The sequence below is a fragment of the Daphnia magna genome, linkage group LG10 (assembly GCF_020631705.1).
Source record: "Daphnia magna isolate NIES linkage group LG10, ASM2063170v1.1, whole genome shotgun sequence".
Classification (NCBI taxonomy): Eukaryota; Metazoa; Arthropoda; class Branchiopoda; order Diplostraca; family Daphniidae; genus Daphnia; species Daphnia magna.
Genome location: NC_059191.1, coordinates 3,151,382 through 3,175,453, shown reverse-complemented (window position 1 = coordinate 3,175,453; position 24,072 = coordinate 3,151,382). Strand labels below are relative to the sequence as shown.

At 41.2% G+C, this 24,072-nt stretch overlaps 1 protein-coding gene, 1 non-coding gene and 1 pseudogene across 2 annotated transcripts; all 3 read left to right on the top strand.

Annotated features, from left to right (window-relative positions):
- The first annotated feature begins 239 nt into the window (after nucleotides 1-239).
- LOC123476937 (clumping factor A-like) lies at nucleotides 240-1,174 on the top strand. Its single transcript, XM_045179949.1, is given in 4 exon segments — nucleotides 240-288; nucleotides 695-784; nucleotides 787-855; nucleotides 858-1,174. Coding segments are annotated over 4 exon segments (525 nt in total).
- Nucleotides 1,175-2,647: 1,473 nt separating this feature from the next.
- LOC123476936 lies at nucleotides 2,648-3,353 on the top strand (annotated as a pseudogene).
- Nucleotides 3,354-19,258: 15,905 nt separating this feature from the next.
- Trnaf-gaa lies at nucleotides 19,259-19,331 on the top strand. Its single transcript has one exon. It is a non-coding gene; the product is annotated as a tRNA-Phe (tRNA).
- The last annotated feature ends 4,741 nt before the right edge of the window (nucleotides 19,332-24,072 follow it).

Sequence of the window (24,072 nt, the reverse complement as noted above, 5' to 3'; positions counted from 1 at the left end):
AAGCTCCTGCTACTTGGCGTCGGCAAGCGGCAGATTTGAAATCAGCTTTTCTTTGTTTTGTGTATGATCAGCTCATTAGCATAATTTTCGACTTTTGGCTTAAATAAAGATAAAACTACCTGTTTCTAAATTTTTCTTTTTTCCTGATTTCGATTTGCGGCCCTACCCTGAAATAAGCAGGACTCGAAACAATAAAGAAAAAGATGAAAAAAAGGAATACCATTTCTTCAGTTGTAATTATGGCTCCAAAGTGTATAGTCAACGGCTGTGACTCTGTGTCCAGAAAAGGTGATCCCAAACATGCTTCTTTTTACGGGATGCCGTCGGACGAAAGACGAATGAAGTTATGGTTGTCTGTAATCGATAGCCATTCCGGGTTACGGCCAATTAGAAAACATTGTAAATTACAAATGCGGTGGTATGCGGAATGCATTTCGGCGACGAAAGTTTTCGTAGCCATTCAGTGTCCGAAAACCCGAAACTGCTATCTAATGCGGTGCCATCAATTTTTGTTGGTGTCTTTGATGCACCAAATAATAGTGGTACTCCTCCATTAGAAGAAGAGTTATTGGAACCACTAACGAAAAAATTCGATTGTCTTATGTAGTAACGCACGAATTTGACGGTAATAAATTACACAGCTAAAAATTTAACAGTCCGATTCCTTAATTTTAATTGTTAAATGGTGTTATAGGTGACTTACCCGTTTCAGAAGACGCTGTTGTCGGCGTGCAAGAAATACATAATCCTCCCAATCATATTGCTGTTAACGGTTCCGGTGATGAAGAAAGGATAGCGCTAATGACAGCGGTCCCGTCCGTGACATAAGCGCGTCAAAGTTGTCCGAAAGTGAAGGAGATTTCATATATCATCGCATCACTCCGATTCCGGCTGCCATTATAGTTCTTCCACAAGCTTTAATTCTGACTCTGAGTGCGAATGGAGTGCGTCCAATAGCTGTGATTCTGATTCCGAGTGCGCTTGGAGTTCGTCAAATAGTTCTGATACTAATTCCGATTGGGAACTCAGTTCGCAGGAAGACTGTGATACTGATTCTGACTTCCAAGAAAATGAATTGGACCATTTGGAAACACCGGACTCTGACAATGATGCACTTCTGCGACCGAAACCAGCTTCTTCGACGGAAAATGATCTGAAACTACAAAAAGGTTAGGCGCTTGCAAAAACAAATTGTCCGGCTGAAAAAAATAGGGGCAAGCTAGAAAACAGAATAAGTGATTTGGAGAATACCATTTCAGGCCTCACTTGCCCCGAGATGAATCTCATTAAATCAATGAAAAAGAAAGTACAGAAGGAGACCCATGGAGCTGTTTCATGATGGATCAAATGAAAAATAAAACGAAGAAATCGAAAAATGGTTACAGATGGAACCAAGAGGTGATCCCGCAATGCATAATTCTACAAGCTAGAAGTCCGGGAGCTTACGAATGCCTTCGCAAATCCGGGATGGTCATCCTTCCTTCCCTAAAACACTTCGAAGCTACCTCGGCTCATCGACAATGGATGTTGGTGTTACAGACATCGTCAGGAAGCAATGAAAGCCAAAATTGAAGAGCTGGGAGGCGGACTTGGGATACATGTGAACATCGCCTTGGATGAAGTGGCAATTAAACCAAATGAGACCTACGTTAAACATGCCGACAAGCTTGTGGGCCACGTCGACATGGCCGGCATCGTTGAAGCTAAGGATAAAGAGAAGCTAGCTAATAAATTGCTTACGTTTGCAATTAATGGCCTTGCCAACTCTTTCTGTATCATCGTTGGATATTTTCTAGTCAACAAGATGACAGCAGAAGAGCTGAGCAGTTGACGCTACACGTAATAGAAGAGGTTGAGTGGATTGGGTTTGTTGTGGTAGGCGCAGTGGCGGACAACGCATCGACAAACACAAAAATGTTCAAAATGATCAATCCAGACAGAATTCTTTCGCATGTTATCCCACATCCGAATGATGCAAACCGGAAACTTTTCTTAAGTTTTGATTCGTCGCATATTATAAAAAATGTGCGAAATCAGTTCATCGATCGCCCTCTGAAAAGAAAGGGAAACCAATAAGGTTTGAGTTCATCAAAAGATTACACTTCAAACAGAAACTCATGGTGCTGAAATTCGTGAAGAAACTAAGTAAAGACACCTAGAGCCAACTACAATTGAACGTCAAAACGTTCAAAGGGCATTGGACATATTCAGCAGGCCTATGGTAGCTGCGCTGAAGCGCTACGCAGAAGACATACATCCGGATTTATGGGCTCGGAGGAAACTATTTCGTTCATGTGCAAGATGATAAAATGGTTCGAAATACACGACATCTCGAACCTAACACAAGGGAAATATCAAAGGCTTCCAAATAAAGGCCTTTTTATTCTAGCGCAGACGCGAGAGTCAAATGGCTACAAGACTTTTTGCAATGGCTAATCGACTGGAAAAATCTGTCATCGACAAAGAACATTTCCTCACTGCAGAAACATTTGCAGCGATTGAAATTACAACGAAATCAACGATAGCAAAAATTTCCTATTTGCTGGATACTGCCGGATTTAAATTCGTCCTGACTCGGAAATTCAATAGCGATAACCTTGAGAGAATGTTTAGCGCTTTGCGTCAGGCAAACGGAGGAAACTACAACATGGAAGCGAAAGCGGCCATTTACGGGGTAGAGAAATTGCTGAGAACGGGAATAACGTACTGTGCAATTAATTGCAACGTGTCCCTAACACGAGAAAAGCAGCAAAGAGCCAACAAAAATTCCTACGTGCAACTTCCGTGAAAGTCCCTAAGAAGAGAGCTCTCGACGTCCTCCTCCAACTTGAAGCCGAACAGCTTGCTGTGCTAGATGAGTTGAAACGTCCAGCAGGTACTTCAGTTTTCCCATAAACCTTACATCTGAATTTATTAAAAAGTTATTAACGTGATCAATTTTAATAATTTATTTTAGTTTACGGGACAGATAGAGAATGCGACGATAAATTGTCGACTGCAGTGACCGCTGGATTTCTTCTACTAGTTCTTGAGGAACGCGAAATATGCGTAGAATGCAAGGAAGGTCTTAGGCACACCAACATCAACGACCCGGAAGCAGACGCTGTCAACACTTTGAATGAGTGCCTAGGTATAAAAAAATTGCAATTACGTTGATTATCGTATTAAATGTAAGTGTAATACTAGATCGTGGCGGACTGAATATACCTTCAAAGGAATTTGTGGAAAGGATGTGGACCATTTACAGATTTGTTGAAGGTTCCATGACAAAATTACTCAACACAAAAAGATTCGTGAAGATCTTGTCACTTTTCTTGTGCACACGTTTCTGGCTGTGCGACGTTTTGCTGTAAGCGTGGACAACAACTGCCTCCTTCACATAAACATAATGGACGACTTGCAATTCTGGTGTTGTGGAAGTTCATAACTCCTATGCTAAATGCTTACGCAGCCACAGCAACAGATTGTCAAACGAAGGCTCCCACTGTGTCAAAAATAAGATTAACAACAGGAAATACAATACGCTAACAACATAAATGTAGAATTGTTGATACCTTATTTGTTTATCTCTAACCCACTATGAGGTTGACAATGTTCCTTTGTTCACCTGCGTGGGGTAATATGGCATTACCATTGTCGGATCTTGAATATTCCTGTCAAGGAATACAACTGCAGTCACCTAATAGGTTACCTTTAAATAACCGTAGGTGTGTTTGGAATTACATACACAATTGCAGCACATAAAGAAACTTCCGTAATTCTTCAGCTTTCAGTTTCACGAATCGACACTTCTCGCAGCAAATGCCAATACACGTCCACCAACATTTATATATCAATACAATGATGACCAATGGAAACATATAATTAAAAAACACGGAATTGCGAATGTCTAAGTCACTTTGTTTACAATATTTAACTTCACTTCCAGCCTTCAAACACACTCACAACACTAAGTAAAAACTTAGGCCGTTTGGCGGGTAGATGGCGTATGAGTCAAGTCGACTTTCTTCCCTACTCCGATAAAATAAACGTTAATATCTTTTTTCCCTAAGTTTACATTAAAAATTACAATGTAGCTGAATTCGTCTTTAAAACTCAATATAATGGTATTTTTAATTATTTGGCTGTAAAAAAGCCTACCGGACAGGCATTAACACGGCGAGATTGGACTGAGTCCAGTCCTTAATATAAAGTAGTCCATGCTCGTAAGGCCCAAGGTTTTTTTTTATGTTATTTTTTTCTGTATTGGCGCTAGGTGGCTTGCAAGACTTACTTTTACAGTTATGCTTTCCGCAAGACACTATTCTGCATATTCCTACACCCCATAGCAGAAGCAGAGTAGCAGACAGTTAAATCGGTATGTTGAAAGGTTGATGTTGATACTTGAAACGTCAAACATAAAAAATCTATAAAGTTAAACGTATATTTGTTAAAGGAAATTGCAATTTCATTGTGCAAGGTAAAGGTGTTGCAATTTAAAATTTTTATTTAATATAATTTCTTTTCATTTCATAGGACCTATAGAAAACAAGAAATTTTAAATCACAACTAAAGCAGCCTATTTTTGTAATGTATTTGATGGTAACTCAATAAAAGGAGATATCTATCGATGATTGAATATTAATTTTTCTATTTTCCCTAAGAGTGTTAAGGTATACATGTTACAAGTTTAAATAATCCAATTACAGTTTATACAGACTAAGGCTATACCCGCACTGATGCAACAATATGCATAAAACTTCATACGGAGGAAAGCTTTAATATAACCACAACCTTGTGTAATACAATGTGGTAGAGGGAAAAGTTCAGGTGCTAATTATTTTTGTTATAGGAATTTTGTTTCGTTGTTTGTATAAGCAGTATAAAGCGTTTAATGTTTCACTTCTACAGGATTGTGGTCTATTGCGATTTATTCTTCTGATAGACACAATCAACATGATTTCTTTTTTAAACCTTTCATTTAAGTTGATGGTGCAATACAGGATTCTACTGCATAATTGTGTAGGAATTTAATGCAAATACATCCATTTGATTCCAACAGTTCGAATTTATTGTTTCTTCAACAAGTTACAAATCTAATACTTCGTCCAGTCGCCATCAACAGCTATGATGAGTCGCAAACGGGATGTCATGGACTTTGCGAGAGTTTGCCAGTAAGATGGTTGTTGACTAAGATGGTGCCAGGTATTGTTAACAGCATTCCAAAGTTCGTCGGGATTTTTAGCGTGATGGGTATCCATTTCACGCACCATTTCACTCCATACATTCTCGATGGGGTTTAAATCTGCCCCTTTTGGTGGCCACGGCAGAAGCTGAAAGGAGACACCTTCATCTTCAAACCAATCTCGAACTAGGTAAGTTCTGTGAATTGGGGAAAGATCCTGAACAAATGGAATGAGTTCATCTGTTCCAAACCTAGCCCATGCAGACGGTAAGAGATCGTTCTCTAATATTTCTATATATTTCTGAGCCGTTAGACGGCCGCTGATGTGACGCATTTCCCCGGCGCCATCAGATAAAAACCAGGCCCAAACTGGAATTGATTGTCTCCCGCTCCGTTTAATCATCTGAGTATGGTTAGGGTTGAACCTAGTTTTATTCGTTCGAAAGACGAAGGAACGACCACATTCATGGGAACTATAAAACGAATGTAAAGTAATGAAAGCAAAATTAAGAAAAATAAGCCGAATAAATGTTTTACCCGAAAGTTTTTTCATCACTAAAAATAAATTTTGCCCACCAATCTGCACCTTTATTGACGAATTCCGTTGCGAATGCTAATCTTGTATTTTTGTGGGCTTCTGTAAGGAATTCTTTTTTGGCGGCAATTCTTCCGTAAATCCTATGCATTTTTAGCCTTCGAGAAATTGTTCCTCGATCAATGGGCAACTCACAAATATCTATGGATGTTTTATATATTTTTGAGGCTTTTAAATAATACACGACGTAAAAATTTTGATCTTTCTGTTACCTTTTAGTTCCTGCAGGGTTGTGATAGGTTTTGCTCTGACGGCCTGCTACAACATGGCATCTTGCGCTGGCGTCGTTTTGCAGGCTTGTCCGGATCCTATTTTGCGCTTAACATCAAAAGTTTCTTCATATCGGTGGATCCACTTTTTAACCGTATTAGGATGGCATTGAATTATATCCGCAATTTCAGGTATGGTAGTCTCTTCATGAAAAAGCGCAACTATAGTGCCTCTATCTTGAAGACTTAAATGTTTTCCTTGCTCACGTAGAAACATAGCGCTACAGGAAATTTTGAGATGCGACAGACCTTATTCAATAATGTTTCAGTACTGAACCTAACCTCTTAGGTAAAAAAAACTATCAGGTGCCAAAATGTATACTTTTTTTTGCAGCTGACGCAGTTCGACCTAGGTCAAGGCTAAATCCCGCAACGCGCAACGTATGGCTAGAGACTTCCTGTCCAACTCCAGCCTAGGTGATTTTTTCTTACCCTATCCCTAAATTCTTTAACGCGGACAAAAGTAATGGTCTCGTGTTTCATTTTTCTCAATTTTCTCGAAGTGTAGGCCACAAATTTCACTCTCAGCATGGCATCATTATTTCGCCCGAAAACAAGTGATCCTGCAGCCCAGCATAATGGAAATCAACGGGAAAATACTATTTTTATCGACACCGCTACTTTTAAGTTAGTCATTTTATTTATGTTTTAATTTGTCATGGAAAAGGAACGCATTTTAACAATTTTGATTTTTTTTGTATCCATCAAGCTGGATACGTATACTTTGGCAATTCCACATGTAAGGTTAACAAGAACAAGCATTCCCTTCACGTGTGGGCTTGGTTCTCAACGACTGGCGGAATAGGATCCATTTGTCGAGTGGACAGCTTTCCTAGCAAGATCATTGAAGTCTTCAACGATGAATTTAGTCCTGAACAGCTTACTGACTTCAAGATTAACAGTGTTACCTTCATGGACGAAAAAGCATCACACATCACGGACGCAATGCAGGAGTGGATCAGCGGAAAGGATAAGATTGCGGCAGATCCGTGGCCGGAAAATTTCAAAGAATCTTGGCCATTTCGAAAGGTCTGGTTGGATCTCGAACAAAGTATTGGTCTTCATCTGAAACAGCCAGGAAATAAAAAAGATCTATGGGTCCTTATCGAAAGATTTTAGGAAGCAAAATCTAATTCTGACCACTATTGGAGAGGCCTTTAAGTTCTTTTGAAACATAAGTGAACTCCAATTTGAAAAATGAAGAAATTTTTTTTTATGTTGCCATCTTTTTGCTCATATTTCTGTTTTTGTCCTCTTTTATTATGTTTCATTTAAGAACGCTTCAAATCAAGAACGATGACCTTTCAGTTGTATTTTTCTTTTTACTCACCGAACTAGGTTCGTGCTATCAAACGACAATACATATTTTGGTAACTTAATCTACATTTCAAAGCAATAAAAAATTTAGTTTACATCAAATGGTTTCATGTTTTTTAAACATTTTATTTCATCAATAGTAAGTCATACACAATAAGTTGGTTAAACAAAACATTCTACAACTACACAAGCACAAATGAAATTTAAAAAATGAAATTTAATGTAGACGATTGTTAACTTGGAGTGTACAAAGCTTCAAAGATATGTTCAGGATGTGTGAAAGCTGCCGCTGCATACAAACATCTGTATTTCCATCTCAGCAGGCATGTCTCACCTTTGATAAAATACAATTATTCATCAAAATAAGTAAGAAAGAATACCTTTTTATATAGTTTTAATTCAATCGACTAGTCCTTTTCTGTTAAGTAACATCCTCACACTGCTGTGTTTACATCACAGCTACCCTCCGCATGAAGTTTTCATACATGAATCCTACTGCGGGGCTAGCCATGGCCTGGAAAAATTGAAATAAGATTGTAAAAACATTTAAGATGTGTAATTGCATACCTTAAAACTGGTGGGGGGAATAAAAAATTTAATTTTAACTCGTAAATAGATATTTCCTCTCATCGGGTTACCACAAAACAAAGACTTAAATGTGAAATTTTGGACATTTGCTGTTCTCTACAGGTGCTATGAAAAAAAGACAATTAGATTACATATAATTTTAGAGTTTAACACCTTCAACAGCTGCACAATGTATTGACATCCTATATTGTCATTTAACAAATACTTTTTCACTTCAAAGATTTTTGACGTTTGACGTTTCCAGTTTCAACTTACCGGTACAGTTGTCTGCTAGTGCGGCTCTGCTCTGCTATCATTATGAGATGTGGCAATCTGCGGAAGACTGCGGAAAGCATCAATTTCAAAATAAGCCTTGCAAGCCACCTAGCGCCAATACAGAGGAAAAAAACATAAAAAAAACTTTGGGCCTTACGAAACACGTTTTTCTGAAACATACTGTACAGTCTTAGACGGAGATTTGACGAAAAATTGCCGTCACTGCTTGAGTTTCAGTTTGAGAACACTTTTGCGGCTTTGTTGCAGCCATAAGCCATAACTATTTAAATAGTTCACTAATGGGTGACCAACTTGAGTGGGTGAAACGGCTGGAGATGCAGGGTATCTGTTTTTTTTTATTAAAATTATTTTTTATTGGCTCATGGTATCAGTTATTTAGGACATTAAAACAAAATAAAGCAAAACAATTAGGCTGTCGGATGCAGACGTTGGAAAGGGGTAATAATCGAAATCTGGCAATGGTGGGGATCATAATATTAACAAACAAAAACAAAAACAAACAAATGCAATTTACGGTGGTGGGATAATTCAAGAAAAATAAACAAAAGAAAAACAAAGCAGAAGACAATGGTGGTGTGAAATATAAACAACAACAACAACACAAAAAAAACCATTAACAAAGGCCAATAAAACTGGGAATGGGAAATTCAAAACAAACAAAAATAAACAAAATGTACTAAAATTTATGATTTAACTTACATATAAGAGTGTAAAACAGAAATTCTTAGGAAGTAAAAACCAAAAATGAAATAAAATTCGGAAAAATATAGGGAGAAAAATTTAAAGACCAATTTAAAAAATGAAGAAAAATATATATTTTTTAAAGGATTTGATAGGATTAAAAAAAAAATAAATAATAAGGGAAATGGGAAAAAAAATTTTAAAGAACGGAAAATGAGATGGTTGACTATATGATTTTGATGTAAAATGAGATTAAAAAGTAGTGAATTTTTAAAAATTTTAAAAATTTTCTGGGAACTTAGATTAAGATAAATAAAGATACCAAAATAAAAGTGCAAACTAGATGTTTGAAATTAGAAAATCTGAAAATAAAATAATTTTTTTTTAAATAATAAAATTTTAATCCGAAGAAAAGAAAATTGGCGATCAATAAAGTGATTTTAATTTGAAAAAAAAGATAAATAAATTTAAAAATAAAAATAAATAAATAAGTAGAATGGAATATTAAAATTAAAGAAAAAATAGTATTGAATAAAAGCAAAATATTTGTTTTTGTAAAAACAGAAGAGTTTCTCGGATGAAGTTACATAAAAAAGAAGAACAATATAACGAGCTAAAACATAACATCAATAAAAACCAAGAGCTCTTTGAAAACACGTCTGCTCTCGACAAAGTCTAGCAGAGGAATGATACCTGGCTTTCACCCAGGAGGCTCGGGTTCGATTCCCGGTATGGGAACAGTTAGAATTGTTCATTGTTACAATGTCATATTTTTGTTGCTTGGTTGAATCAAAAATCGAAAAATTCTCTGTTTTGGCAAGTTATCGATAATCAGTCATCGGTGTACAGTCTTAGACGGAGATTTGACGAAAAATTGCCGTCACTGTTTGAGTTTCAGTTTGAGAACACTTTTGCGACTTTGTTGCAGCCATAAGCCATAACTATTTAAATAGTTCACTAATGGGTGACCAACTCGAGTGTGTGAAACGGCTGGAGATGCAGGGTATCGATCCCCCTACTTCTCGCATGCTAAGCGAGCGCTCTACCATCTGAGCTACATCCCCGAGTACAACGCTCACTGTGGGCTCATCCGGGAATTGAACCCGGGACCTCTCGCACCCTAAGCGAGAATCATACTGTCGCGGGGAACAACAGCAGATGTCCCTATCTGTTCCTAGAAGCGTCAAACTCAAACGCTATAGTTACGAATGTTTTACTATCTGTTATGTTATCAGACATTTCTCCCTAAATAAGTAGAAGTTCCAGAATAGCTTTAGAATGTGCAGTAAAATCTATTAACCTTAGGGAGAGGGCGTAATTTCAAAGCTAGTATAAAACCCACTGTTTTTCCATTATTAGTCGCTCTCTCTTCCACTAAACTAGACGCTTAGTAAAAGGAAGGTTTCAATTCATTATTCATGTAATCATTGTATTCCCTTTTTGTGTGTTAAGAATAATACAAACGTTTTCAAGTCAAGTGTGACAAATGGTGGAGATGCAGCTCGTTACCCCTAGTTAACGAATTTTGTGCTGCTTTAAAAAATTAGTCGATGCAGAAAAAATCTAATCCAAGATTACCTAGTTGCCCTCGCGATCCAAGTAAACGATTGCATCCAGAACAATCACCCGAATTGTCAGGTGGTGAAAGTGCAACAACAGGCCCGACACAAGATCCAGAAATCTCAACTTCTATTGAAAATCTAGTTACCTCAGGTGAAGTAAAATTTAAGCAGAGCGATTTCAGAAACCCTGAAAATCAGTCAGATTCAAGATCCGACTCCGAAGCAGATTTACAACCTGACTCCGAAGCAGATTCAAGATCCTACTCCGAAGCAGAATTAAGTCTGCCCACACATCTGGTTGTTCCTGTGATAGGACAACACCCTTTGGTACCTCCAAGACATCAGCAGCAATTTCAAGGTACAGCTATGGCAGCTGTTAGAGAATTTATAAGCCCACCTGTTTTTCGGGGGAGTCCAACGGAAGACGCTCGTCAATGGTTAGAGCGCTACGAAACAATCTCTACCCACAACGGTTGGAGAGATGCTGACAAAAGAAATAATATCAGTATGTACTTGGATGATACTGCAAGAAATTGGTTCCTGTGCGCAAGACTCCCGAATTACTGGGAAGACACAGCAGCACAGGCAGCTGCTGCAGGAAATGCGGCTGTGGCCGCAGTACCCGGTCTACGTTCGGTGTTTTTGAAAGAATTTCAACCAGATAATTACGGTCTTTTTCAAGAGACCAGACTCAGAAGTAGGACCCAAGGAGTGGACGAGCCAACCATTAGGTACTACTACGAAATTCTCAATCTTTGCAGACTGGTTGACCCGAATATGTCAGAAACGCACCGATTGGAGCATCTTTTAGAGGACTTCGCCCAACACTTTTCAGAAAAATTTATCCGCTGAAGCCCAAGACATGCGAAGAATTTTTGGCACTAGCAAAATCCTATACAGAAGCATCACTCATGTCAGACACACGAGGATGGAAGGAAACGACAGCTGAGGCGCAGAAGCCTCAGGAGCAGTTACCAAACCTGTCAGTGGTCTACCCAGACCAGCAAGCAGATTTGATGAAGACGATGAGAGAATTAATTCAAGAGACTTGCGAAAAGTTAATTTCAAAAGAGAAAAACGAGCAAGTAAATTCAAGAGGACCTTTTAAACCAAAAGGTCGCACTCTAACAGGAAGGCCGCAATGTTTTTTTTGTAAGAGGTCAGGACACATTGCTCGCAACTGCTTCAAGAACCCTGAATCAGAACAATACAGAGGTCCGCCTAAAGATGCAGCCGCAGGGGCGACGGCAAAGGGAAATCTTTCCATCAACCTAACCGTTCCAGATACGTTGGAAGAAAAAATGGCTGACCCAGAAATGATCGTGTTCAACTTGAATCCTGCAAGACTAATAAAGGAGGCAGTAAGGTGTGGAGAAATAACTGCAACAGCACTGATTAATACAGGAGCTGCAGTCACAGTAATCTCACCCGAATTACTAGAGAAAACGGAATTTGTCAAAAAACCTCTAGTCGGACCAAAGATCCGTCTAGTAAATGGTCAAACCCTGTCACCACAGAGTACGGCAGACATAGTAGTAACCCACAGAGGCAAAACTATAAAAGATAACGCAATAGTTATGCCAATGTCGGGTTTTAAACTACTGTTAGGAAATGACTTCCTACAAAAATTTCGAGCTATCCACATTGACTACGAGTCAGAAGAGTCATCATTCACGACAGGGAAATCACCGCTTCCAGAAATCACTGCTCTCCAAGTAGAACAGTCACAAGAAAGTCGGCTGATTTCAAAAGATAGTCAAGAAATACCAGCATACACGGTAAAGCAAATTCCAACATCTATCTCTCACAGAATGGAAGGTTCGTGCATCGTGACACCATCAGCTTCACTGTTAGCAACATCAAGTCTGTCTACCGGTCACGCGCTCGTACAAACGGATTTGAAAGATATTCCAGTCGCCAACCTGTCTCCAAAAACAGTGTGGCTAGAAAAAGGAGTGACACTGGGAACCCTAGAGAAACACCCTGAAGCTGAAGAAATGGAAGAAATTCAAGAAATTCTAACACTAGATGCTTCGGGGAAGAACCAAGATGCAGATGCAGAGAAAGAAGAATTGTTGAAACATCTCGAAGGAAGAATTGGGGAAAATCTAACAAAAGAAGAGAAAGAAGAGACAGTAAAAATCCTCAAGCAATTTGCTCATTGCTTTGCACTAAACGAGGATGATTTGGGATACTGTTCAGTCGTCAAACATGACATCAATACCGCTAATGCGCGCCCAATCCATCAACTTCCTTACAAGAGTGCCTGGAAAGAACGAGCTGTTATTCAAGATCAAGTGGAAGGAATGCTGCGTAGAAGGGTCATAGAACCTTCTGACAGCCCTTGGTCTTCCCCAGTGGTTTTAGTCAAGAAAAAAGATGGTACTTGGCGCTTCTGCGTTGACTATCGCAAACTTAACGCAGTAACGGTAAAAGACTCATACCCCTTACCACGTATTGCCGACACTTTGAGTCGGCTGGAAGGCGCCATATTTTTCTCAAGCATGGATCTTCAATCAGGATACCATCAAGTTCCAGTTATCGACGGTGACAGACCGAAAACAGCCTTCATCACTGCAGACGGATTGTACCAGTTCCGTACTCTTCCGTTCGGTTTAACAAACGCCCCTGGTACTTTTCAGAGGGCCATGGACATCATCTTAGCTGGACTTCGTTGGACGACGTGCCTGATATACTTCGATGACGTCATAATCTACTCAGCAACCTTCGAACAGCATTTGCAAAGACTTCGTCTAGTGCTGAGTTGCCTTTCTCAAGCTGGGTTGAAGTTGAAATGGTCAAAATGCTCATTCATGGAGCACGCACTGAAAGTGTTGGGACACCTCATCTCAAAAGAAGGTGTGGCACCAGATCCTGAAAAACTGGAGGCAGTGCAAAGTTTCCCATCACCCAATGAAGGCCATTCAACAGCAAACAAGGTGAAACGAGTACAAAGCTTTCTTGGTCTGTGCTCGTATTATCGACGTAACATCCAAGGTTTTGCATCAATTGCACGCCCGCTTACTACACTGACGAAGAAAGAAATTCTCTTCACGTGGGGAGAAGATCAAAGTAGCAGCTTCAATGCTTTGAAACTAGCACTTACTTCGGCACCAGTATTGGCGCATCCCAGCTATGATCTACCAATGGAAATCTTTCCCGATGCCTGTGGTTATGGCAAAGGAGGCGTTCTTGCTCAACACATTGAAGAAGCAGAACGTCCTATAGCATACGCCAGCCGCCTTCTAACAAAATCAGAAGTGAACTACTCAATCACCGAAAAAGAGTGTCTTGCACTAGTGTGGTGTCTTTCCAAGTTTCGATGTTTTGTGTGGGGTTGCAAAGTGAAAGTGGTGACCGATCATCAGGCTCTTTGCTGGTTAATGAGCAAAAGAGACCTTGCAGGCCGTTTGGCCCGATGGAGCTTGTCGCTTCAAGAATACGACATAACTATTGTATACCGTAGTGGGAAAACGCATGACAATGCAAACTGTCTTTCAAGAAATCCACTACCAGTTGCAGAAGAGCTAGAAGATGATCGCTGTTTCATCGTGGGAGCAATCACTTTCCCTGGCCTTTCCGAAGACGAAGACGATTCATTGGCCGAAAAGCAGAAAGCTTGTCGCAATTGGAATCAGCTAATTGTGAAACTCCAGAACGGAAAATCAAGAGTCAAAAATTTTGTAATTCACAGCGAAAAGCTGTACAAGGAAACTTTTAAAAATGGAAAGAACTACAGAAGACTGTGCGTACCGGTCGATTACCGTGAAAGAATTCTACAGGCATACCACGACGACGTTGTGTCAGGTCACCTTGGCATCAAGCGTACTCTACACAAGATTTGTGATCGTTTCTTCTGGCCGAAGATGGCACTCGACATAACTCGTCACGTACAGAGCTGCGTACATTGTCAAAGCAGAAAAGGAGTCCCAGACAAACCTGCAGGACTCTTACAATGCATCAAAGTAGAGAGACCATTTCAAAAAGTAGGCATTGATCTACTAGGTCCATTCCCACTATTTACCAGAGGAAACAAGATGATTATCGTGGCAGTGGACTATTTAACCAAATGGGTTGAACTGAAAGCCATGCCGACTGGAAAAGCAGATGACGTCGCAGAATTTTTTGTTAATGAAATTCTTCTACGTCACGGAGCTCCAGAACAAATCATAACGGATCGAGGAAAATGCTTTACCTCAGATCTAACACAAGCTGTTGTCAAGAAATTGCACACAAACCACAAGACAACTTCAAGTTACCACCCTCAGGCAAATGAAGTGGTGGAAAGGATGAATCATACATTGGCAGCTATGCTCTCAATAGACGTCAGCAGTGACCAACGTGATTGGGATCGTACTCTACAATACGTATGCTTTGCATACAACACAGCAAGACAAGAGTCGACGGGGTATTCATCATTTTTTCTGCTCTATGGACGTGAACCCAGACTTCCCATTGATTTGGAATTGGACGCTGATCCCAACCCATTGTTGACAGAAGAAGACGCTGCCATGAGTTATGCAGATCGACTACAAGCTGATCTGACTGAACCAAAAGAAATTGTAAAAACTAGAATGCAGAGAGTTAAATAAAAACAAAAAGAAACCTACGATGCTCGCCATAGAGAGTTATCTTTTCAAACAGGAGATCTAGTCCTGATCTACAAGCCATTTCGCAAAGTAGGAAGAGCAGAAAAACTTCTTCACCGCTGGTTGGGACCATTCAAGGTATTGAGAAAAACTACACCAGTAAACTACGAAGTAATCTCCGCAACCGGACGGGGAAAATCAGATATTGTTCACGTCACTCGGATGAAGTCATTTCACGAAGCCACTTTGGAATGGGAGTCACCGCAGACATCCATCCCAGATAACACTGAGAGAGCCACAGAAAAAGACAAACAGAACGATGGAGAACAACAAGAAGAAGCACAAGACCTACCTGATGCAGTTCACTCACAACCTCTGTCCGAAGAGGAAGTAACAGTACCTGAGGAAATTAACGTGTCACCCGACATAAGTGGTAGTGAAGTGATCACCTCTTCTCCAGACAAAGTACCTTCAGATGCATCACGAAGACCAATACGAAATAGAAGACCTCCGGCTAGGTATCTCACCTTTTTAGTGCCGTTCTTCATTTTCTTGCTGGCCCCCTCCACAAGCAGTTCACTAATCCTGAGAGAAAACGCCATTTTCAAACAACAAGCTGACGTTGCGTTTAGTGAATCATCTTGGACAATAGTGACTGATCTTGATTTTGGATTACCTGATACGGCCACGGCGTACCTTAAAGAGAAAATTCTGTAACAGCAGGAAGTAGCAGAAAGATGGAAGAATCAAGGTACCAGACCTCAAAAAATAGCAGCCAAAAGAATTACCAGCAGAATGCAGTCTTTCCTGAAAGGAATGGAGAACGCAGCAGATCGATTATCGAATATAAAAAAAGCCTTGAATACAAACCAAAGAAATCGTCGAAGTCTCGTCGACGGGGGAGGAACAATCCTTAAATGGCTTTTTGGAGTGTCGACACAAAAAGATTTGGAAGAGCTGAACAATCAAATTCAAAATCTCTGCCAAAATCAGCGAGAAATAATCCACATTGTCGACAAGCAAGCAACAGTCTTAAATGAATCACTGTGGGAAACAAGAACAAACGCAAAGTTAATAAAAGAGCTACGAGGCCAATACTTAATACTGAGAAACGCCACTATCAACATAATGGAAAAAATAACTGACATGGAAGACTTAGAACTGAGCCACTTCGAATATTTTTTCCAACTGGATGAAACATTTGAAGCAATGAATCAGATCTTGCAGTGGCTACAACAACTGGCTGATAGCCTCGACGTCGGTTTTAGTCTTCTAGCCAACGGGCATTTGACCCCTCAAATCATCTCTCCAGCTAAATTCAACAAAGTCATCAAAACCATCAATGGTCAATTACCACGAGGATGGTCTATTTCTAGCAACGAACTTTGGGTCGCTTACCGGGAGTCTACTGTCTCAGTTGCAGCCATGGAAAATTCCTTTCGCCTCTTCATACATGTTCCTATTTTTGAGCACTCCCAGCAGTACAAGCTCTTCCAGATTATCAACCTACCAGGATCAACAGATAATGGAACACATGGCGTCTTGTTCGGAAATTTACCAGATTACCTTGCCGTATCAGCAGATCTCGAAACATTTTTGGAACTTTCTAAAGATGATGTTCAAGATTGTAGCAAGATAGGACGCCCTCTTTGTAAATTCCACACCGGCATCAGTAAAAGAACTGCTAGAAAATCCTGCGCAATAGCTGTGTTCCTGAATGATACACCAAGAATTAATACACAATGCAAAAAGAAATTTACGGAATGGCGCGGACCAGAAGTAATTTACCTTGGAACAAACCAATGGGTTTATTCAGCAACCAAGCCGCATGAAATTGTGTTTTCATGTCCACCTGGTGGCGAGCAGCCACCACTAAGAACAGCAACATTGCCTCCAGTAGGAATGTTTGAAATACCTTTGGGATGCACCGCTCGTACAGAAGAATGGGTATTCCCAGCTAGCATGGAAGGAAACGTAATGGCACCGAAATTACAAGCAGTTGTCCTACCTTCGGTAAAAATCTTCTCCCAAGATGTAAACGTCATGCCTACAAAGAAACATCCCTTTGTGGAACTGCCGCGAGAAAACACGTCATCAGTTGACATTATCAGTCAACTGTTACAACGCAATGCTCAAGCCAGCCTTTCAACAGAAATGACCGGAGAGCAGATTCATAATCTCATCGCTGAAACTAGAAAACAGAAAGAAGCATATTCCATACGTTACCCTTACGAATTGGTAATGGCAATTTTACTGCTCACCCTAGGGATAATCGCCCTAGCCTACAAGCAGTACACCCTTACTGTACGACTAGCCTTACATGAACAGTACGACAACCCTCCACCCGGAGACTGCGGGAGGGATGAGGTACAAACGCAAGATGTGTAACGAGCTACTAGTAGAAGAAAAGAAAAAGACTATTCAAGATTAAAAAAAAAGAAGTGTATTTTTTTCAAAAATCGCCAAAGAAGAAGTTACATTATTCTTCGTTTAATTGATCCTCGACGTAGTCGAGGAGAGAAGTTAAACTATGTGAGAAATCCCGTAATAGACGAAAATCTTCTTGCCCGGGGTTTTCCATATCGAACGACGCTAAAACGTCGTTCCACGTTGAACGCGCGGCGAGTCGGTTGTCCATCTCAGCCTGCGTTATCTCCGTGTAAAATTCTGAAGAGTGCGGAGTCGGGTGAAAAATGTCTTCATCTGACTCCAACCACCAGATAAGACGCGAGTGAGTCAGTGAAAACAGTTCGCGGTATTTGGCATAACCGGAATATTTACTAAAACAAAAGGAAAAAAGAAAAGTTTAATTAAAGAAAAATTTTTCTTAATTAAAGTAATAGTCTCCAAACCAAACGGTACTCACGGATGGTGAAAAAGTTAGGCGAGCACCAGTCTGATAAACTTCTGAAAGCACTGAAAAGAAAAACACTCGGTCGCTGGAGTACAACCGGCTGGAGCGGCTCCGCTGGTTGTTGAATGTTGCGTCAACAAACCGCACTAACGCGCACTCAAACGCACGAAGATTCTCTAAAACGTTGGAATAAGTAAACATTCTGCCGTGGAAGCTGAAAGAACACTGAATTTGCAATCTGGAATAGTCATCTTACTTTCATTCTATTGTCATTCCTTTTTTCCGATAATGTCTTATCAATGTTTGGTTACGACCTTCGTCATGACCTTGTTTCATCTCGCGCTATTACCTCTCTTTGGCTATGAAGATGATTCACTTTAGAAAACTCTTCCAATTCTTTTGTTTTTTCCCACTTTTTACCACATTGTTCCGCATTCAATGCTATTTTGTAGTACAGTCTGGTCGCCTGTCTTAAAGAAGGGGGACCTGTCGCGGGGAACAACAGCAGATGTCCCTATCTGTTCCTAGAAGCGTCAAACTCAAACGCTATAGTTACGAATGTTTTACTATCTGTTATGTTATCAGACATTTCTCCCTAAATAAGTAGAAGTTCCAGAATAGCTTTAGAATGTGCAGTAAAATCTATTAACCTTAGGGAGAGGGCGTAATTTCAAAGCTAGTATAAAACCCACTGTTTTTCCATTATTAGTCGCTCTCTCTTCCACTAAACTAGACGCTTAGTAAAAGTAAGGTTTCAATTCATTATTCATGTAATCATTGTATTCCCTTTTTCTGTGTTAAGAATAATACAAACGTTTTCAAGTCAAGTGTGACAATACTACTAGACCAATGAGCCGCACACAAACCTACAACTTTAACAAATTGGAAGAAGAAAACCCCCAGTCCTGATGAGGCTTGATGAATGTTTCAATTTTTGTAAACTATGCTGAGGTAGTGAGTGAAGGGTCGGTCACTGCCATCGAGTGTACACAAAACCTACCCATGCTGGAGGAAATAGATTAAAGAAAGGGGGTGTGACAACAAAGACAATTATTTGACAGCGGTAAACGAGCGAAAAGAACAAAGTTATGACACAAAAACAACAAGCCCGAGGCATGGTGATTTGCAAAAGTGGTTGGGAGCTCCGGAAAAACACATGTCAGCAAGAATCGCACTACTAGACCAATAAGGTTACAAAAATTTAACATCAACTAACCTAGAGTAACAACCGCCAGTCCTGGAAAGACTTGGTTGATGTTTGCAAGTATCTAAACTAAGCCGAAGTGATGGTTATTGGAATCAGGTGTGACAAGAACTTTATCATTTTGCTGGATTCCACACGGCCTGAGTGTTAACGTAATGTGCCGAAATAGCTCAGTTGGGAGAGCGTTACACTGAAGATCTAAAGGTCCCTGGTTCGATCCCGGGTTTCGGCAATCAACGGCTGATAACATACCATATGGTCTAGTGGCTAGTTTAATTAGGGGTTTCCGGAAGGGGAATAAACATGTATGGGGTAAGTGCATTTTAAAATATTACTAAAATTACATAAATAAAATAAATGGGAAAGAGTCTACTAATCTACTGGGTAGGGAGTTTCTACGGAAGAGGCGGGATATCCTCAGCTTCGGGGTTTGGTGCACCATGATGGAAATGGGCACACACCATTTCCATTGATCCCTGGATCGCTGCCAATCGTGCCCTGAATCGGAAGGCACCCCAGGATCTTCCGTTGATTCCAAGAATCGAACGGATTTCGTCGTTCCTGGGGTACCATGATCCAAGAGACCCGACCACCAGGGGGAGAATCCTCCCATGCGAAGAATATTTATCATATTTCCGCTGGTAGGCATTCTCCATACTCCCTGGTTGGTCATAGCAGACCACGACGTCGACCATCACCCGGGAACCGGATAGTTGAAATTCAACATCCGGTCTTAACCTTTGCCCGGGGATGGCATTGTTGATAGTGACGTCGTGTCCCTGCTTGACTAGCAGCGACTCCAAGAGATCTTGGATGGTGTTGTGCCTCTTGGTGGCGAGCTGGAGACCTTCTTCACAGTGGTTAAGCACATGAAACCCGGTCTCGTTTTCCTTTCCGCATCGGCGGCAACTCGTATCTTGCTCCTGTGAGCAAAACCACGAGTGCCCCCGAAGAGGAAGGATGTCGAACCGGGACCTGTGAAGATATCTCCAGTCTCGGAAGGAGAGAAGCGTACGGCAGGATACCAGGCGAGCCATGTCTTTCGACTTGTCCTCCAGGGAGAGGCCAGTGGCAACTACTCCCTGGTGGCTTTTGTCGGAAATTGGGTCCCTGGTATAGCGCTGCCGAGCTACTTTCCGAAGTCCGCGGACTGCCTTGACTGGGCTTACGGAGACGTCATCGGCGACAATTCTTAGATTTTCGTCGCCGGATACATCAATCCGCACTCCCAGTCGTTTCGCAGCTTGGCGGGCAAGAGTCCAAAGATTGGACCCTGCCTCCGCGTACCTCAGTCTGTAGAGCCCCCCATCCACGGATCCCGAAAGATATTCCCCAACTGGCAACACTCCTGGATGCTCGTTTCTGAACCCTCGCCGGATGGTGTCATGGAGCTGCTCTCGGCATATGTTCCTCACTGTAGGGTCTCTACAAGTGAGGAGCTGAGCTGCCCTGGCGATGGTCCAGATATCGGCATCATCAGTGAGGCGGCATGTTACTAGGCCCCCAACCCGCCGGTCCGCGTAGAAAAACGGGACCGTTGCGTGATTGGGAAGGTTGCAAATAAGGCCTAGAAACTTCCTGCACTCAGTGTCCAGTTGGGTAAGGCAGTCTTTCAGGACCCGACCCGAAGCGAGGTGATGGGAAAGGGAGGGAAGAAGGTGAATACGGAAGATTTCAAGTTTTTGCCATGGTGCGAGGTGGGAGGCGGCAATCTTGTCGAGATTAGGGATAAGGTCAGTTGGTGGTCGGAACCGCAATTTTCCTCCGATCGGTGTACCAAGATATGTTTCTTGGTCGTCTGGACCCAAGCACCGAATTAATTGATCACCAATTCGGCACTGGGCGTCAGACGTCTTGTGTCACCTACGGTGCTGCCCTCTCGGGCAGGATTGTAGGTGGCAAGGGCCCTTTAAATTTATGTTAACTTTAAGAAGCCCTTGCCCCCTTTTTTAGTTAGTGTAAATCAAGTATCGAGGTAAAAAAGTACCCCTAGTCTCGCTCTCTCTCTGTACCACGTCGGTGAAAATTGTCTCCCCCACCGCATCTACAAAGAAATAAAGTGTTCTTTCCCTCCAGTCATATATTTCATTATTTTTTCATCTGCCATCCCTCATTCTCTGTTACAACGTCTCCACTGCACGTGAGCGTTAGTAACAAATGGTGCCGAAACCCGGGATTTAACGAACACGTGCATTTCTCTTGTTATCCCTAGTAAAACTTGTTAGATTCAGTAAAATTGTCGGGTATTTCCCTTTGTAAGACTTTGACACACGTCCACGCCATCCTGAAGGCAAAACCCGGTCTACCACGCCTTTACGTATCTGACTGTATCGTCACTGTATCTACGTGAATCATCGACATCCGTTTACGTGTGACTACTTCCTTGTCTTTGAACGTTTCTACGTCATGAGTGAAGCCGTAGCAAAAGCCGAGAGTATTGAGTCGGGCGGCAATATCTCTATAGAAGACAAAATGAAACCAGAAGCAATGAAGAATGAAGGCCCCCTCCTCCCAGACAACGATCTCAAGCAGAAACGTGGGAGAAGAAAGGCGGCCCACACGAAGTTAACGAATCAGCTCAGAAAAGCAGTGGCAGATCACAAGATGGGAGCCATCAGACTCAAGAAGTTGCAAGTTGCAGCATGGCGAGACGAATTAATTCGTATCTACGAAAACGTCAAAGATCTTCACCACACGTATATGGAGAGCTTGCCCGATATTACGGATCCACAACGTCAAGCATGTGAAAAATGGGAGGTACAATTCGACACCGACCACGTGAAAATCCTCAACTTCGCCATTAGGTATGCCACGTCGTCACGTCACTCAGCCAGCTCTATTGGTACGACAGCTTCAGACGTCACAGTTAGCACCACGCTATCACAAAAGAGGTCTACCCGTTCAGCGTCAAATGTTTCCCTTGGTCAACCCAGCCAGCGTGATCTGTGCATCCAGAAACAGATATTGGAACTGGAAGTCAAGATGGAGCGTGCAAGAATCCAGATGGAAGCGAGCACCACGTCGGCTACGAAAACGTTAAGCAAGGCGCTGAAAGGCATGGGTGAGCACTTGAGCAAACTCATTGACAGCGCGGAAAAGACGTCATCGGAAATCGCCGCTAACACCAACTTGGTGAAAGATTCACGTCAGAGTCTACGTGAAATGGATCAGAAGATCAAAGAGGTTAACTTGGATCTAAGTGCTCAGATTAAAGGTCTAAAAACAACGATGGAAGTCAACAAGATCCATCTGAGAACGATACAAGAGCAAGTTCTGGACCAAGAGACACGCCTTCCAAAACATCCACAGCCATTCGCTGTTACACAAGACATCCCTGCTCGGGCGTCCTTAAAGTCAATTGAGGCCACAGTAATGCACCGTAGAGACTTGTGTTAAACATACGTGTCCAACGCCATCTGTGTGCATAATGTGCAACCATGTACAGCCATTGTACGTGGCTCTCTTGCCTTTTTGTACTGCTACCGTAAACATGTTTTCTCTCTCTCTCTGCATCTCTCTATCAAACTAGTGATCTCCAACTATTCATTCAGGTACTTAATAAAAGATCATAAGTGTGTTTCTCAATTGTGTTATAGCTAATTCAAACAGGTTATGGGCCCAGGTTAACCGATATTTTTTTTTCTCAGTAAGTTAAAAAAAAAAAAAAACCACCAAACTCAACCACGTTGAACAACTCAGTGGCACAATTGTTCTTCTGCCTCCCATTGTGGAATCGAAATAGTAGAGGTACTTCACACATAATTACTTGCCAATATGTGATCGATTGCCCACTAATCATTTATATGCACAGACTTAAGGGACGTTACTACTATGACTGAATCAAAAATTCCCAAACTTAGCCATATCGAGCAGTTCAATGGCACAAACTTTCAATTGTGGAAGTACAATTGCTAGCTCGTTCTTGACCAAAGTGATTTACTTGATATAGTAGAGGTATTTCACACATAATTATTTGACAATATGTGATCGATTGCCCACTAAACTTTAACAATACTTACTGTTCTCAGGGGAGGTCCAAGTTACCCCAACCAATTGTTAACGAAGACGGGGTTACCACTAATAGCACCCTTATCAAAGAATGGAAGAAGTGTGACACAACTGCTCGAGTTATTCTTATGGCAACTATCACCCCAAAAGAACAACAGGCGTTCGTTAATTGCAAGTCACCATTTGCCATTTGGGAGAAACTTGCAGCACAGTACTTGCAAAATGCTTCTGCAAGCACACATGTGCTACAAGCAAGTTTCTTCAACTACCAATATGTCAGTGAGCATAGTATGATGACTCACATCACGGCAATAGAAAATCTTGCTCAACAGTTGGAAGACCTAGGGCAACCAATGTCTGAATCCCAAATTATGACCAAGATCGTGTCTACACTGCCGTACAAATTCAGAGGTTTCATGACCGTACGGGACAATCTTTCTGCAAAAGAGAAGACGAAGCCCCGACTTATTACCAAATTGATGAATGAACAACATAGAAACACTTGCTCATCCCCTCTCTTAGAGAAGTCTTCTATGAAAGCCCCAAATGCTGAAGCCTTTACAGCTACTAAATGGTATAATTTCAGGAACAATCAACATCAAGACACGACAAGAAACTATAAGAAACAAAAAGTTCTATGTGAATATGGCGGAAAGGCTGGCCACACGGAAGCAGAATGTCGAAGACGCATAAACGAAGAAAATGGAACCCCAGACGTAATATGTTCATACTGTAAATGCTATGATCACACTGAATCAATATGTCAAAAGAAAATCAGACACGAAAGGAATCATTCTAAAAGAAAGACAAGCAATGCTAAACTCTCCCTATCTAATAACCTACCTTTTGCGCTTGGAGCAAGTACCAGACAACTTACAAAAGGAGAATGGTATGCCGATTCAGGAGCCACACATCACATGTGTGAGGAAGAGTCCATCATGCACAACTACATTCCCACCACATCG